Source organism: Peromyscus eremicus, chromosome 2 (genome assembly GCF_949786415.1).
Source record: "Peromyscus eremicus chromosome 2, PerEre_H2_v1, whole genome shotgun sequence".
NCBI lineage: Eukaryota > Metazoa > Chordata > Mammalia > Rodentia > Cricetidae > Peromyscus > Peromyscus eremicus.
In genome coordinates, this window is record NC_081417.1 from 122,000,336 (window position 1) to 122,016,737 (window position 16,402).

Below are 16,402 nucleotides of genomic sequence, written 5' to 3' on the forward strand. Positions count from 1 at the left end.
TTGGACCCCTCCAGGTCTCTGTCCTCTGCTTCCCACCAGCCCTGCCTGACCCTCACCACTGGAGAGTGCCTACCTTTCATAATCACTCTGGCCACTGTCTTCTTCCAGGTCACCCAGACCTCAGGCTACGTATGTGAATGGCAGCCTCCCAGCGGCTCAACACATCAAGCAGGAAGCCCTCCCTGACTACCAGGCCATGGTCAGCGCCCACACACCCCTGCCCACCCACTGCCGGGCCCCGTCTTCCACAAGCCTGCAGTCAGAGCTGGACTTCCCAGGCCGAGGCCTCACTAACCCTGCACCTTCCTGCTACCTTCTGGGCAGTGAACCTGTCTCAGGCCTGGGTCCCCAGCCTGAGGCCCACCTCCCCGAGGGCAGCCTGAAACACTGCTGCCTCCTGGGCCTGCCCCCCACCTCTTCAGCCTCCTCCTCACCCTGTGCCTCCTCCGACATCAATCCTGTCATCCACTCTTCCCAGACAGCTCTAGTCAGCTGTGTAAATGGACTCCGAAGCCCACCTTTGCCAGGAGATCTCGGGGGCGCTCCCAAGCGATCCCAGCCTGAGCCTGGGCCTGCGTCCAGTGACGGCCACGAGGGTAGCTTGCAGCTCGAAGCGTGCCGGAAGTCAGGCTTCCTGAAGCAGGAGCCCCTGGACGAGTTCTCAGAGCTCTTTGCTCCTCACCAGCAGGGCTTGCCACCCCCCTACCCCCTGCCTCAGTTGCCAGCCGGCCCCAGCCTCGGAGGCCTAGGGCCGGGGCTGGCGGGCAGGATGGTGGCCGGGCGGCAGGCATGCCGCTGGGTGGACTGTTGCGCGGCCTACGAGCAGCAGGAGGAGCTGGTGCGGCACATCGAGAAGAGCCACATCGACCAGCGCAAGGGCGAGGACTTCACCTGCTTCTGGGCCGGCTGCGTGCGCCGCTACAAGCCCTTCAACGCCCGCTACAAGCTGCTCATCCACATGAGGGTCCACTCGGGCGAGAAGCCCAACAAGTGTATGGTGAGTCCGGGGCTGCCCGGCCCTCTCAGTGCCCCCACAGGGCAGCGCCACCCACTGTACTAGAAAGAGTCCCTTAGGAATAAGAGGGCTCCCACCAAGTCCAGGGCTGTGGGCGTGGCCCGTGAATAAGACCATCTGTGTTCCTGTCACTGGGCACCTGGGCAGGACTGGCTTGCCCTTGCCAGGTGTCCTGTCCCCAACACTGAAGCATTAGAGAGGTATTTGATGTCATTCCGGACGCCACACAGCCTGGCCAGACTTGTCTTTTCCATGTCACCCGAGGGCGGCAGATGGCGGGTCAAGTGGAGAGTGTTCCCTCCTCCAGCACTGGCTTTTACCCAGTGCACGTCACCGGCCTAGCTCCTGTAGAGAGGTACTGGATCCCTAGGGCAGGCTTGGAGCTGAGGCTGCTCCAACGGCCAGCGTAAGGCCCTGCACAGCACCAACAGTGCTCTGGCTGGGGCCGAGACAAAGGTTTGGGGAGAAAGGAGCATGCGTGTGCGTGAGCGTTCAGGCAGGAACACGTGAGTTGGAAGCAGGCCCCCCTGGCCTCTGGCCCTTCTGGCAGGTCATGTCCATGCTCTGTGCTTGCTGTAGTGGAAAAGCCCTCTGAGGCTAGGACAGGGATCTTGGTCCCTGTACTTACCCCCTGCCCTCCAGAAGCAGCAGCCTGGGGTGAAGGGCCGGGACTCAAGGGTGCTGCGCAACACTAACAGCACCAACACCCGGACCATGCATGCCTCCCCTTCCCAGCTGCCCTGCCGTAGTGTTTCCAGCCTGTCGTTTCTTCTGCTGCACTGACACTCTCACCTTCCGTCCCTGCTCAGAGCACAGGGTGACATTCGTAGGGTGTCAGGTAGGAAGCATGGGTAACTGTGGTGTAAGGTCAGTCTCTTGGGGCCACACTTGTCCCAGGGTTCCTCTGCTTGTGACACTGTGAGCTGGACGTAGACTGAGTGTGCTCTCCAGTCTTGAAGGGTAAGGAGTCTGTCAGTTCATAGATAGGCTACAGGTGGGCAGCCTTGAGGAGAGGAGGTAGAGGCTGGGCTTGGGAGCCGTTGTGTGGCACAGAGGTGTGGGGGAGGGCACTGAGCTGGTGGAGAACTTTACTTGGAAGTCTTGGGGCAGAGAGTGTGAAGTCAGGGGGGCAGATGACTGAGCAAGTCTCTGAAGATGCCACATCCATGTGGGGTCTTAATGAAAGATGTGCCTCTCCAAGATGGAGAAGATCAACAAGTCCGTAGGCCAGGGCTGCTGGCCACAGTGGCCAGTCACAGCTTCCTCCTGTTGGGAACCCATGGTGTCTCTGTAGACCTAGGAAGTAACCTGAGGTGGCCAGCAGCCTTCTCATACTCGGGCCTTCTATGCAGAATTCCAGCGTCCAGGAGTGCCCTGTGACCTAGGCCTTCCCTTGAGCTGCAGTGGGGGGCCCTGGTTGCTCAAAGCAGCCTCAGGACCTCTCCTGGTCACGGTTCCCACCTGATTCCAGCCTCTACAGGACACTGGGACCTAGACTTGGTTCTGTCACAGTCTTTGCTCTGAAGGAGCTCACATTCAGGGATGTGTCCTCAGGCCATCAGGGGCCAGGCTGTGACAGTCCAAGATGGAGTTTGAAGAGGCCCAGGGAGAGGAGCCCAGAAGGCTTCCTGGGGGTGGTGTTGATGCCTACTGGGGAATGCATTTAGTCTTTATCGGGGGACTATGAAACCCAGAGCTTTCACATAGAGAAAAACAAGAGTCGAAGGTGAGATGGGTCTGACCAGCTTCCCACACTCTTGGCTTTACCCCCTCCATGTTAGACGCTTAATGGCGACAGTTTAGGCAAGCAGCTGCTGAACGCCAACCCCACAGGTGTGTTCTAAGTGGCAACTCCGTGTGATCCTCACCACAGCTCTGTGAATAGAGAGAGCTGCGTTCACGCCCATTTTACAGATGAGAAAACTGAGGCTCAGAGAGATTGCACAGTTGGCTCCAGGTCACACCGTTAGTCAAAGAAAATAATAGAAGCAACAAGGTAACAGAGGCTGAGAATCAGGGTAGTAGTGATGATGAAAATAGGTTGCTCAAAATGGTGACACTAGTAACTGCCGGAGTGGGATTGAACCCACATCCCTGTCAATTGCAGTGCCCTTGTTAATTTAGATGCTTCTCTGGGGCCCTGCCGGGTGCGGCCATCTGCAGTGGGAACCTCAGTGGAGCCCCACCCCAGGCTGCTCCTGCCCATGGCGGGTGAGAGCACCCTTACGCTGGTGGAGTCGGTAACCAGGGAAACGGGCAGACCCCAGCCCACACCCAGGTGAATAACAGCTCCCATCCCTGTAAAATTATTAATTTCTCATGACAGGCCTGTGCTACTATGCCTGTAATAGACAAAGGAATCTTGGACCTGAGGCCTCTGGAGGACAGGAAATAGATGAGACGTTTTGATTGAGGAGTAAATGGCCCCCTAAAATAGCAGTTAATCCTTTTATTGTCTTCCCAGCAGCATTTCCACAGCTTTCATGAGGTAAGCCCCCCTCACCCCACCTAACTGCAGCACCCCCGTGCTGGCAGCTGGTTTAAATTTAGCCTGTGGAGCCTCTGCTTGATGGGGTACCAGGCAGCCTGCGTGTGGAGAGAGGGGAGCCTGCTCCCCGCCACTGCCCCTCAGTCCTGAACCCTGCTGGCCTCCAGGTAACCCCGCCCTCGCCTGGCCCTGCCCTGCCCTGCCTGGCCAGTCCTGCCCTGTTCAGTAAGAAGCCTGAGGAAGCTTCTAGATCTCCCCGCAATATCCTGTTGTGGTTCGTGTTGTGTCGTTGTCTCGGTCTTATTAAATCCGGGCCTTCATCTGCGTTACCATAACAAGCCTATGTCCAACCCAAATACTGACGCGGCGCCTCGAAGACGTGGGCTTTGGAGAGATTAGTGCCCTGCTTTTCTGGGTTGGTTCTACCAGACAGTCAGAATCCTCGTTGTCTGAGCTGCAGAAGCCTGCAGCTGTGAGGCAGAGAGGAAGGTGGCGGCTTCTGGGAACAACCCTGCCCTGCTGGGGGCTCTGAGAATTAACAGCGATGCCCAGAAGGATCCCTTGCTGTGGTGAAGAATTTTAGCAGCACTGTTAGCCTGCATGGAGGCCATGGGCAGAGCGGCAGGGCCCACCCAGAATCCTGCATCCCTGTCTCCCGACTTGACTCGGCCGTTTGCCAGCTCTGCTACCTCAGGCAGGTGTCTTGCCGTCGTCTCTCAGCTGTGGAACACTCATTTATAAAATGAGGCAACAATCAGTAGTTAACCTCCAGGGTTGTTGTTAACAGGATTAAAAGAGATTATTCTGGGAGAGTGCATAGTTCGTCCCCTTCCTCTCCGGCACGCGCTCTGCATTGGTGTCTCTGGTGAAGGGTGCAGTGGTCCTTTCGGCTTAGGACAGAAGCACTTAGGGCTTTGTATGGAGGGAGAGAAACCAGAGGGAGCCATCAGTGGTGGAGCCTGGTCTTGAGGTTGCTGAGCCCTGCAGCCTCCACCGCCAGTGAGGTGAGCAGAGCAGCTTCAGGTGCCCTGTGGGGCGGCATATTCTAGGAAGCCCTCTTGCATCTTTTCTGGATGCTGCTCTGAGCCAGACAGAATCTGCACAGGCGTCCATCTTTCTGTGCGGGTAAGCAGTTGAAATCCAAACTCCTCCCCATCCTGCCCAGCCCTGGCCAGACGTGGCCTTCTGTCTTTCACACCTCTTCTGTCCTGTCAGTCTGGTCCAGGTACCTTTGAATAGTGACCTGGGCACAGCCGAGCATTACTGACAGCCAGCGTGAGCCAAGGACGGCAAAACCCAGCCCCCGAGGGCTCCTGGGAGGGGCCCACCACATGCCTTGTCTTAGACTCCTCATCACCTTGCCTCAGCAGTGCCTGCCCCCGAACAGAACCCTGGTGCTGGGGGAGGGAAGGAAGAAAAGGGGGTTGTATTCTGAGAGTCTCGCTCTTTTGCAAGGACAGTGCGAGGCTCAGATTAGAACAAAGCTGGGTAAACTACAAGGCCCAGAGAGGCTGGTCAGCTTCCAGGGGTCACACAGGCCGTCAAGGGCAGGGCCCCATAGAGCTGAGAATGGAGGCAGCTTTTGACGTCTGATATCCTGTTAACATGGGAGGTCAAGGGGGAGAGGGGAACTGGTACCTCCAGAAACTGGCTACAGCCAGCCACAAGTCAGCGTGCCATTTCCTGGGGAACTGGCTTCGGATGCTCACAGCCAAGCGGCCCTCTCTGCCCCTTAGCCCAGCTGCATCCCACCCATTACCTTTGCTCAGCCTCTTCCTGCAGCAGCATTTGCCCAGGCCTGGCAGACAGAATCCCTGAGCATCTGCCCTGCTCCTGGCTCTTGAGCCCAGCCCTGTCAGGTTGAGCATATTTTGAGGCTAACACTCCAACTTACCACACCACCCGAGCCTCATCCCAGGAACTCCTTGGGGCCCTGAAATGTCTGGATGGGCAGGTCTACCCGTCCTTCCCCATATGTGCAGATGGGATGCAGGACAGGCAGAGCCAGAGAGGGTTGTCAGGAGCCTGGCGTTGCACAGCAGATGCATCAGTGTTAGACTGGTAATCAAACACGGGGAAAGTTTAGGCTAAGAACGTGACCCTTAGACAAGGAGAGACCCACTCCCTAACGTGCTCTGAGCAGAGGTGATTGAGGAAGATACCCTGATGTCAACCTCTGGCCTCCACATGCAACCACACAGGCAAGTCCACACACATGGCAGGGGGTGGGGGGACCCCATCCTTGGAGCATCCAGGGCAGAGGGATCCTGTCCCTCTGTGTCGATAGGAAGAGTATTGGGATCAGCATAGCCTTTGTACAGGTGGGAAGGGCAGTGGGAACAGCAGTGTGGGGCAGGTTCACACCCAGGCTGGAACACCAGACATGTCCTTAGCCACAACTCCAGCCCACCTCTCAGATGCGGAGTCAGGTAAATATCCAGACTTGAAACATATCTGCAAGCTTTCAGGGGCCCTTGCCTGGCCAGGTTCTGGGGTCACAGAGGGGAATCAACCCTAGCCTGAGCTCAGGAGCCCTCTGCCAGATAGGAGACAGGCCACTAAGTCCTCTTGGCTGTGACTTGGTGGGTTCTCTGTTCTGTCTGAAAGGACAGATATGTCACCTGAGAGCAAGCCCCTCGTCAGCCTTCCTAGCCGGGTTTGAAGGCTGCATAATGGAGTGTGCTTTAACGTTTCTGTCCTGGAGGACTCTGCAGCAAGAAGTCCAGAGGAGCCACCCTGCTCTGTCAGCTCAGCTCAGCCGCCCTGCTGTGGAAATAGGGCCTGAGTATCAATCGCCGCCTCATTTCAGGGTTGAGAGGTACCTGAGTAGGGAAGCAGTTTTGAGCAAAGACAACTTGTGAGTTGGCATCCAGAAGTGCCCATAGTGCCCACCAACCTCTCTGGGGGGCATGTCAGCTCCTCATCCATCTCATTAGGGGACAGGGGAAGCCAGAGAGCGGCATCAGGGCTCCTGTCACCCAGAGGATTCCAGGGGTCCTGTGCTGCTTGCCTCCTCCCCCCACCCCAAGGCTCTCTCTCTCCCTGGGCTCTCACAGGATTTACATTCCCCCAGTTTAGTCCTGTAGGCCTTGGCTTCTAGTTTTGGTGCCTGCAGTTCCTTTCCTAGCTTGGTAAACTCCTGCTTGTCCTTCCCATCCAGTGTGGCGCTTCCTGCCCACCTCCTTCCCTCAGCCCGCTGTTCTCTCTGGCGCTTGTTGCTGTGGCCAGTTGTCTCAGAGACTGTGTTACTTTCCCTATCGCTGTGACAAAAATAACCTGAGGAGGGGAGTTTCCAGGTTGAAAGGCTCTGCAGTCCATGGCAGGGAAGACTTGGTGGTGGGATGGTGACGCAGCTGTCCTCCGGGTCAGGAAGCAGAGAGGGATGAATGCTTTGCTCACACCTTTTGACTCAGTCTAAGACCCCAGCCCATGTAGTGGTGAGGCTCATATTCAAGGTGGGCCTTCCCTCCTCATCAACATCCCTAGAGGTGTGTTCCCATGGTGATTCTAAATCCAGTCAGGTTGACAATGAAGGTTAACCCTCGGAGAGACTATGGCCTGGCCTTGGTGGCAGAGAAGCAAAGTCTCCTTGCTAGGTCATGGGCCTTTCTGCCCCAGGGCTGGGCCATCTTGTCTAGAACAGTGAAGTCCTGACCTTGGTGAGACCCCAGTGTTGTCACATCTGCCCCCTTGGCTGGCACTCAGAGCGTCTCTGCAGGAAACCCTGTACCTGGAAGCTGCTGTCAGCATGACTGGTACAAGCCTGACCAAAGTCCTCAGCCTGCACTGTCTTACCTGTGATGGGAGGTGACAGGCTGTCCTGTGGGTTCAGACAGAAGTGACAAATGGTTCTGGCTGCCTTGGACAATTTTCCTCCTGAATTGGGGGCACGGGTCCCCAAAGAAACAGGAAAGGCTGTTGTACAAAAGATTCTGCTGTGGGCTGGCTTTGTTAGGTCTCTGCGTGCCACCCTACTGCACCTGTTCCTCCATACCTGGCACCCTACACCTGCCTGCCACCAGCTCCGGCCTCTCCCAACACATTTGAATTCAGAGCTATCCAGAACCCATGTAAAAGGATGCGGCCTTTCTGTGATCCCAGCATTTTGGAGGTGGAGACAGATGGTCCACGGGGCAAACTGTTAGCTAGACCAGCTGAATGAGCAGGTTGTTTAGGGAGAGACCCTGATTCGGTAAATAAAGTGGGGTGTGATGGAGAAAGACACTTTCTTCAACCCCTGGCCTCTCACACAGATGCACACACATGAGAACACACACACACACACACACACACACACACACTCTAAAGCCAGAGCCAGGAGCTAAGCCAGGCTGGGCAATGGCCAGTGCCCATGTTAACCACAGGTTCAGATCTGTACTCTGCCCTTTGGTCAGCTGAGAGCTTACAAATCACAGTCTCTCCAAGCCTGGGTGAAGGGAACTGTGTTGTGAGGGTGAGATGGACTGTAAATGTGGAGTGGGTGCTGTGTCCTGGTGCTGTGAGGAGCTGGAACACCGGAGCCCTGGTACCTCCTGAAACCCTCAAACCCAGCTGCTCACGTTGGTGAGAGTTTCTGGGAGAAGCAGGCTCAAGGGGACCAGCCAACTGCTGTGAGCTCGGTGCTGCTCTGTGGAATATGAAAAACATTAAGGATAAAAAAAAAAAACACATACACACAACCTTCTGAGTCGAATTTAAAATAACAAAAGAAAAACAGCTTTTGAATTTAATGTAAACGGAATTGAAATGATTCCCTTCTTGGAATGAGAGAGTCAGATAAAATCAACAGCGACGCTGAGAAAGTGTCCAGACTGCCTTTTCCAAGGGGACGTCATGGAAATGGCAAGCTCCACAGTGAAGCATTAAGTGATCCTGTCTCTGGTGTGTGGCAGATGCCTGGCCAGAGCTGGCAGTGGCCTCACAGGGATGGTACAGGACAGACTTAATCAGGGCACTGCCCTGCCAAGTGGGAGCTGGAGCCTTGGATTGCCCCAGACACAAGATGCTCCAGAGAAGGGATAGCTCCCCCTGCAGAGACCTGGGCTGCTCTGTACTGTGTCCTTCCCTTCCCCAACCTTTCAGCGTGGTGCTCCTGACACTCTGGGCCAAGTTTAACCAGAGCAATGGGTGAGGGGGGTGGGATGGGATGCAGGATGGGCTGGCAGCAGAGACAGAAGTCTTCCCAGGATATCACCATAGCTGGGCTGTGATGAGCTATTAGGAACTTCTCGGGTGCAGTCCAAGAGGAAAGATATTACAGAGAGAGGAATGATAATCTTCACCCTTGGTGGGTGTGTAGAAGAAGAAGGAGAAGACTCCTTAAGTCTAGATGGAGTTATACGCATGATGACTGGGAACAGAGTGGAGATTGTAGTTGGGCCTCAGGAGTCCTCAGAATCCAGTAAGCAACTTTCACTGTACCCTAAGGGCGGTGGAGAGTCCCAGGAAGGTCCTGAGCACAAGAGTGGCATGGTCAAGAGTTGACATTGGTGTAGGCACAAGGGAAGAGGTGACAGCAGGCAGACACCAAGGCCTTTGAAGGGGAATGGTCCTAATCCAGAGCCCTTCTTCCCGAGATCCTTCAGAGCAGCCTGGCTGGGACTGTGCCCCAGAGGCAGAGCCTGGCTGCCAGCCATCACTGGGCATCCCCTGGCTGGGCCCAGTGAGCTCAGCATCTGCACGCAATCGGGCACCAGAGCCCAGTCCCCATTAGAAACGATACCCAGCACATTCACCAGTGGGAAATGGGAGAGAGATTTCCCACCACGTGACCTGGTAAAGTTTGAACAACTTTTCTTTCTTTTCCATCGGCCCCCACAATAAATCTTCTTCCACTGCCAGGACTGGGGCCACAGGGTCTGTGAGTGATTAGGGTACAGCTCCACCTCCTTGCCCTGCATTCCTCCTGCATGGGTAGTCGTAGGATGAGCTAATGAATCAGAGGCTATGTGGTCTTGCGAGGGTCTGGGAACTGAGCTGTGGGGAGTGGGCCTCCTCTTGCCCCTCTTAACCATGGCAGTCTCCCTGATGGACCTGCTGTGTTGGAGACCGAAACCTCAAGGAGCAGGGGCCACTGCCAGGGGATGGAACAGTTGGACCAGAGGGCTCTACAGGACTGTGCATCCAGGGCGAGTCCTGAGGTGTCTGTGGACATGAACATGGCTAGCTGAGTGATGATTTTCAGTGGGAACCCCCTACCAGCCCTTACTCTAGAGAATCCAGAAGGCACCTGAGCCTGGAAGTGACATTTGTACCTTCCCTGGCAAGGCTTTGGTGCTTGGGAAATGTGCAGGACGTGGGTGGATTCCCTTCACAGTGGGAACACTGAAATCGACAGGGTTACAGCCATGGCCCGGTTTCAGTTCTCCAGCTCCTTCCCCGGCTCTCTGTCCTGTGTCTTCCCATGATCCATGGTTGCCTTTACACTGGAGCTGACCCACCCATCTACGCTTCCCAGCACCTGCTGAGCCTCACGTTTGGGGAACCCATTTGGTCTCCGGTGTCATTTCTAACTAGACTTCATTGCCAGGAAACTCAAGTTTGGCTCTAAGTGGAGAAATGAATCTTCTGTGACCCCTGTACTTTCTTATGCTCTACACCCCGACCCCATCTGCTCCCAACCATCTCCCCTCAGGCATCCAGAATGAGGGGAGGGATTCATCGAGGCCACGGGTCCCACTGCCTGGGTTTGTTCCTTTGCTATTTGTAGATTTGGGAAATGAAGCCTGTAGAAAGGATTTGGCTTGCTGAAGGTCAGCTAAGAACTACTGATCAGCACCCATGCCTCCTGCCCCATCATGCCTACTAGGCAAGGCTGTCCTCTGCTGGATGCCTCACTCAAATCCCACAGAACTGAGGAAGAAGCTTCCAGGATTTGGCATTTCATCTAGTGTTCCTTCCGCCCACCACCCCACCCCAGTAGCCGATCTGAGGGTCCAGGACATCTAGAGATGACCTGAGGAGTTCAAGGAGGGAATGGTCACCTGTGTTCAACAGAATCACCTTCGTCCTGGTAATCCGGTGCTGAAGACACCGCCTGGCTGCCTCCGGGGAGAGGGTTTATGCCTCACCCTAGTGGTGGTGTCCATTGGAGCAGTGTGGTGACAGGCAGCCATGGGTGTCAGGCCCCGAGGAAGCTGGGTGGGTACAAAGGCCCACACAAGCATGCACAGAAGTGAGCTCTGCCCCCCTGTGGGCTCCAGCTCTGTCTGCATTAACTTGGAGCTACCTAACTGTTGGGTCTCCATATCTCTGTGTATGACGAGAGATTTGATGAGATGAAGTTTATAGCTCCTCTGCCCCTGACTCATCCGTCATGAGACAACACAGAACAGGGGAATAGAGCCCATTCCCTCCCCACGTCTGCAGACAGACTTCTGTGGCTGGAGCGTGCAACTCTACCCTTCACAGTCTCATTTTTCATTTCTAAAGTAGAAGACATAGACTCCAGCATCCCTTCATCCCCTGGAACTCTCCAGAGGCCCAGAGTTACATCCTCACAGTCCTGGCATGGCCAGCAGGAGGAAGGAGTCAACAATAAAGGGAGAGGCAGGCGGGGTCCTCCTGGACCCTGACCCTAGTTCTCCTCCAGCCTCTCTGGCCTCCGGGCTACTTCTCAAACATACTGAGCTCATTAGAACCACATGCTCTCTGCATAGCTGTTCTCTCTCCCAAGTGTCCATACTCCAATCTGACCTGTGTGCATTCAAACCCGTGCTCCTATGCCACCTCCTCCTGGAGGCCTTCCCTGACCTGTGGGCCACTCTGTGTCAGCTCCTACCATGCAGCTATATGCTCCATGATGTCTAGACTTTTTTGGACTTTGTTTCTTGCTGTATGTTCAATGCTGTCACCAGTCCCTGGCTCAGAGTATGTGAGCTAAACAAATGTCACCAAATGAAGGATAAGAGTGATCCAAAGGGGCTGAGGCAAGGTCTTGGGAAGGGCCCGTTAGAAGGCTTATAAGTGGGGTGTTTGCACCATGTGTGTAGGGGACTCCTCAGACTGAATTGGACCGTCCAGGGAACCCAGCATCTGAAACATTGTAGATGCTGAGCACTTTGCCACCTGGTTCCTCTCTTGCTCCGTCTGCAGTACTGGTCCCGAATTCCTGGACATCAGACACCAAGAAGACACCATCCCCTTTACCAGCTTAGAAACTCATCCTGGTTCCCATGATGCTGCCACAGCTCAGAGAGAAATTTGCAGTCAGGTCCCTACACAGCAGATGCCCAGTACTCAGTCACTGCTGCAGCTGGTCACCGAGCCACAGAGCCTAGTTTTATGGCCAAGGCTGCAAACGGGGTAAGGGTACAATTTGGCATTAGCTGGCAACAAAAAGATTCATGCAGCCCAGGGATGTAGCAGGGGACACAGTGGCACCACCCAGAGCAGCCACTGTGAAGAGTGGGAAGGAAGCCAGCTGCACCGGGTGGGAAAGTGTTGTCTCCTGATACCAGAGCCCCCGTCTGTGCTTCTGTGGTGAACTTGACAGACGTCCACTTTATGGATGAGGAAACCCAGGCTGAGAGCTGGGGTGCAGTCCCCGGCCTCACACTGCGCTGGATATCTGTGTCTGGAGGTTCTCTGAGAGTGTGAAGTGTCAGGCCCCTGGCCCCTGTGTTTACCCCAGAGAGCTTGGAGGTAGCCCAGTTAATCTTTGCTATCCCTCAAAGACAGTCACACGAACCAGTGGTGGCTTTGGGGCCGATCCCAGCACTTAACCTGCACACAAGAGGTTTGGCTGAAATAAGAATTTGCATCATAAGCCCTGGGCTTCCTCCTTCCTCCTTATCTGCAGGAGGGTGGCCTAGTTCACAGAAATGGGAGGAGACATAGAGGTGGAGCTAGGGAAGTGGGGAGTGGGGGTGTCCTTGGACTCAGGCCTAAGAAGAGTGAGGCTCTAGGCTGTGTGCAGGAGCAGACTGTAGGGAACCCCACTCCTGTTGGTAGGAGGTGACATGGCCTAGAATGCAGATAAGCCCATGGCCTAGAATGCAGATAAGCCCTAGACTAGCAGTTCTCAACCTGTGGGTCTTGACTTCTTTGAGGGTTGCATATCAGATATTTATATTACAATTCATAACAGTAGCAAAATTACAGTTATGAAGTAGCAATGAAATAGTTTTATGGCTGGGGGTCACCACAGCCTGAGGACCTGTATTAACAGGTCGCAGCATTAGGAAAGTTGAGAACCACCGCCCTAGACACTTCGCTCCTAGGGAGACCTAAAGCCTTTTCCTTACAGTGGCATTGGCTGGCCTACCGTCTTGTTCCTGGTTCAGTTTACCTGTCTGTGCTATGAAATGATAAACCTGTCCTCTCTGGCTGGGGTTTTTATCTGCTCTCCAGAACGGTCTCATCTTGAGACCATTGTTCGCCTTCCCCAAGAGGACTGTCAGCTGGAGTTGCAGGCGTCACACAGCAGCCCATGGTGAGACCCAGGGCAGGACAGGCTCTTGTCACATGTCTCCTGGGGTCTTCTAATGCTTGTGCTGGGTGCAGAGGTGTGTCCCCAACCAGTTCTGCCCTCACTGTAGGCTATTCCTCAGTGAACTCGGCCCTGCTGAGTACTGGGGAAGACAGGTGTGGTCCCCAGAGCAGGGGCTCCCAACTCCAATCGATAGGAACAGAGGAGCCGGCTGCCAGCACTCAACACCTCCGTAGGAAGCCGGCTGCTTGCTCCTGGAAAGCACCGGCCCTTTAATTATCTCCACATTGAGAACCAGGAGCGTCTATGCTGATGGTTAGCTGGTGAAGTCAACCAGGGACCCCCTCCCACAGCCCGCAGGGGTGGTGGTTTAGCCTTTGGAGAGCCGTCTGAGGTGTTCCCTAGGGTCCAGTTAGACGCATCTGGCAGGACGTTCGCTTCCTCTGGTAAATTCATGATCAGTGGAGAGAGAACTGTTAGCAGCAGACTTGTACCTCAGGTGGGCTGGGCAGGTGGGACCTGAAAACGTTCATTTCCCATTGGTGAAGTGGGGAAAGTGAGCAGGACCCTCTCAAAAAGAAATTATGACAGCATTAACATAAAGACAAGCAGGTTAGAATCATCTCACTGACTTGCATCCAATCTGTGTCTCCCCAAAAGCCAAGTCAGCAAAGGAGGGGAGAGTGGGGAGTGCCACCCTCACTGGCCTCCCATATCCCCCTGCCTCGGTGGAAAAGGGAGGCAGGGAGACACCACAGAGTCCACTGTGGCATTCTGCTCTTTTCTCCTTCAGGTCGTTTTCTTTCTTAGCAGGGAGTTCTTTCTCGTCTTCATGGTTTTTGCAGGAAAAGATCTATATGCAGTTAAGTTGACATCAGTTAGAGAATGTATGTGGAAACCCTAAGCTTGTATAGTTAACTAGATTGAACCCTACGTTTTCTTAAAGGTTTCTGGTAGCCAAAGCAGAGAAGGCAGCTGTTGACTTGCAGAATTCTTTTCATCTAGGAAAGGAAGAGGACCAGCCAGCTTATGTGTTGGGGCTGGCTTTGACCTGGGTACTGACCCCTTTTGAGGTCTTGATGGGAGCTTTGAGCCAGTGGCTGGGGGAAGGCTAAGCCAACAATTTCTGGTTAACCTGCTGCTGCTATGGTTCCCAAGAAACCTTGCTAATGGTCTTTATAACTCTGCTAATGGTCTTTGAGAAAAACCAAAGTGTGTGAATGGTGGGTGGTGATGATGCTCATGTCCCAGTCTGTATTATTCTGTCCATACAGCCCACTTTACAGAGGAGAGGGGGGCTTGGAGGAGTGACCTGGCATCAGGCTTCTGCAGCAGGCAGTCTCTCTGCAGACTCCAAGGCTCAGTCTGTTACTTGGGGCTGATAAGCCTGGCCTGGCAAAGGAGGGAGCCACTACCTGCTGGGAAGAACCACCTATGGCCACACAATGTTGTAGAATATTATTTTAAGGTGTGTTACTTTTGTTTATGTTGCATTTGTTTAGCTCTGTGAAGCTGTGTTACTGTGCCCGTCTAAAACACCTGATGGTCTAATAAAGAGCTGATCAGCCAATAGTGAGGCAGGAGAAAGGATGGGCAGGGCTGGCAGGCAGAGAGAATTAATAGAAGAAAAAATCTTGGAGAAAGGAGAAGAAGAGCCAAAGAAAGAGGAGGAGCCAGCCACCCAGCTACACAGCCAGACACGGAGTAAGAAGGAAAGAAAAAGTATACAGGAATAGAGAAAGAGAAAAGCCCCGAGGCCAAAGACAGACGGGCTAATTTAAAGTTAAGAAAAGCTGGCAAGAAACAAGCCAAGCTAAAGCCAGGCATTCATAAGTGAGAATAAGCCTCCATGTGTAATTTATTTGGTAGCTAGGTGGCAGGCCCCCCAAAAGAGCAAAGACAATCGACAACCCAAGGCCCATGTATTCATGTGGGGTGTTTTGGCAGCCCTCACGTAGAGAGAAGCAGAGTGTGTAGGCCCTGGACCAACAAGCAGGAAGCCTACATTAGCTCCTCCATCCCAACCATCCCAGGCCTATAGGGTGAGAGTGTGATGCTTCTGTGGTCTTGTGCCATTGGGGTCACTCTAGTAGGGTGCCCCATCTGCCTGGCTTCTCTGATCCAAGCTCTGGGGGAGGCTTAGGTGGTCTTCCCTGTTCACACTTTCACTCTTCAATCCAAGCAGTTTTGGGTGTTGGGTATGGGGCACACTTGTCATTCAAGGATGTGACTGGATCTGAGAGGGAGCAAGGAGAGGCAGTGGAACTATGTCGCATAGGGACCAAGAGGAGCTGGGTGAATGAGTTCCTTGGGCAGGTGAATGGATGCCCACACAGCAATCAGGTGGAAGGAGGAAGGGGGTGGGTACAGACTGGAGCCCTTGCCCCAGTGCTGGCCCAGGCTGTGTATTTGAGCGTGTGGTCCTGTGTGCATGTGCACACATGTGTGGTTGGCCACCTGCCCTCAGCAGCAAGCATCCACACAGGCCGAGTTAGGCAGGGATTTGCTCAGAGAGGAGGGACTGCAGTGGGCAAGCAGCTGAGGAGACCTGGAAGGCAGGCCGTGGGACTCACTTCGCTGGGCAAGAATGGGGGCAAGGCCAGAGGGGCCCAGTGAATGGGGAGGGGGCCTGTGCTCAGAGCAGTCTGTATAGGCACGTGCCAGCAACTGCCAGAACATGTGACATGGGTCTTCTAACGAATATGCTAGAAACAGTTCTCTTTTGTGGATGAGAAAAACAGAGGCATGGAGAAGTCACATCACTTACCCAGGAACACACAGCTGTTGCTAGAGCTCAGAGCTGACTAGGAAAGTGTGTGAATCTGGGAGGGGCTGGGTGGGTAAGTTAGGGAAAGACACTTTATAGGTCACCCAGGTAGCTGACCCTAGATAGGAGGAGGACTGGGTGGAGAGCAGGCCTTTGCTGAGAGTAGCATGTGAGGTAAGGGTTGAAGGTGGATCTCCAGAAGCTAGTGAGGGAGTTGAGGGGTTTCTGCAGGTGTGGGAGTGTCTGAGGTGGAGGGTGGGCACATCAGGCTCTCCCGTGAGAGCATCATGGAGTCCCAGGTGCAGGGAGGGCAATGCGATGCTCATGCTCTGTGCAGAGTGGGTGGTGGGATGCTGCTCTTGCCCACGGGGCCTCCAAGAGCTCCAGCATGCTCCTGCCGACTATACTTTGCCCGTGTCTCCAGAAGAGACAGCAGGGCCGTGGCCAGGACACCTTCTATCCCCCAGGATGGGGAAGGGTCACTGCAGTCCTCTTGTGCCACAGCCCTTGTGCGGACCCCAGCTCCAAGCTGTGTCCTTGTGCATAGCTATGAGTGTGCTCATTGACCCATCCGTGATTCGGATGCATGCATCCCTCACTGGACAGTGGCTCTGTGCCAAGTGCCAGTCACTCCACAAGGACTCCTGCTTCAGACAGGAAGGCATGCTTCTGACCTGCGCTGGTGTGGCCTGAGTTATACAG

The 16,402-nt window shown here is 54.6% G+C and overlaps 1 protein-coding gene across 1 annotated transcript in view; it reads left to right on the forward strand.

Annotated features, from left to right (window-relative positions):
* Glis1 (GLIS family zinc finger 1) overlaps positions 1-16,402 on the forward strand; it is a 193,170-nt gene that overhangs the window by 120,255 nt on the left and 56,513 nt on the right. Inside the window, exon 3 of the mRNA XM_059254646.1 lies at positions 109-997. Within this exon, the coding sequence (XP_059110629.1) occupies positions 109-997 (889 nt within the window). The remainder of the gene's footprint in view (positions 1-108; positions 998-16,402) is intronic.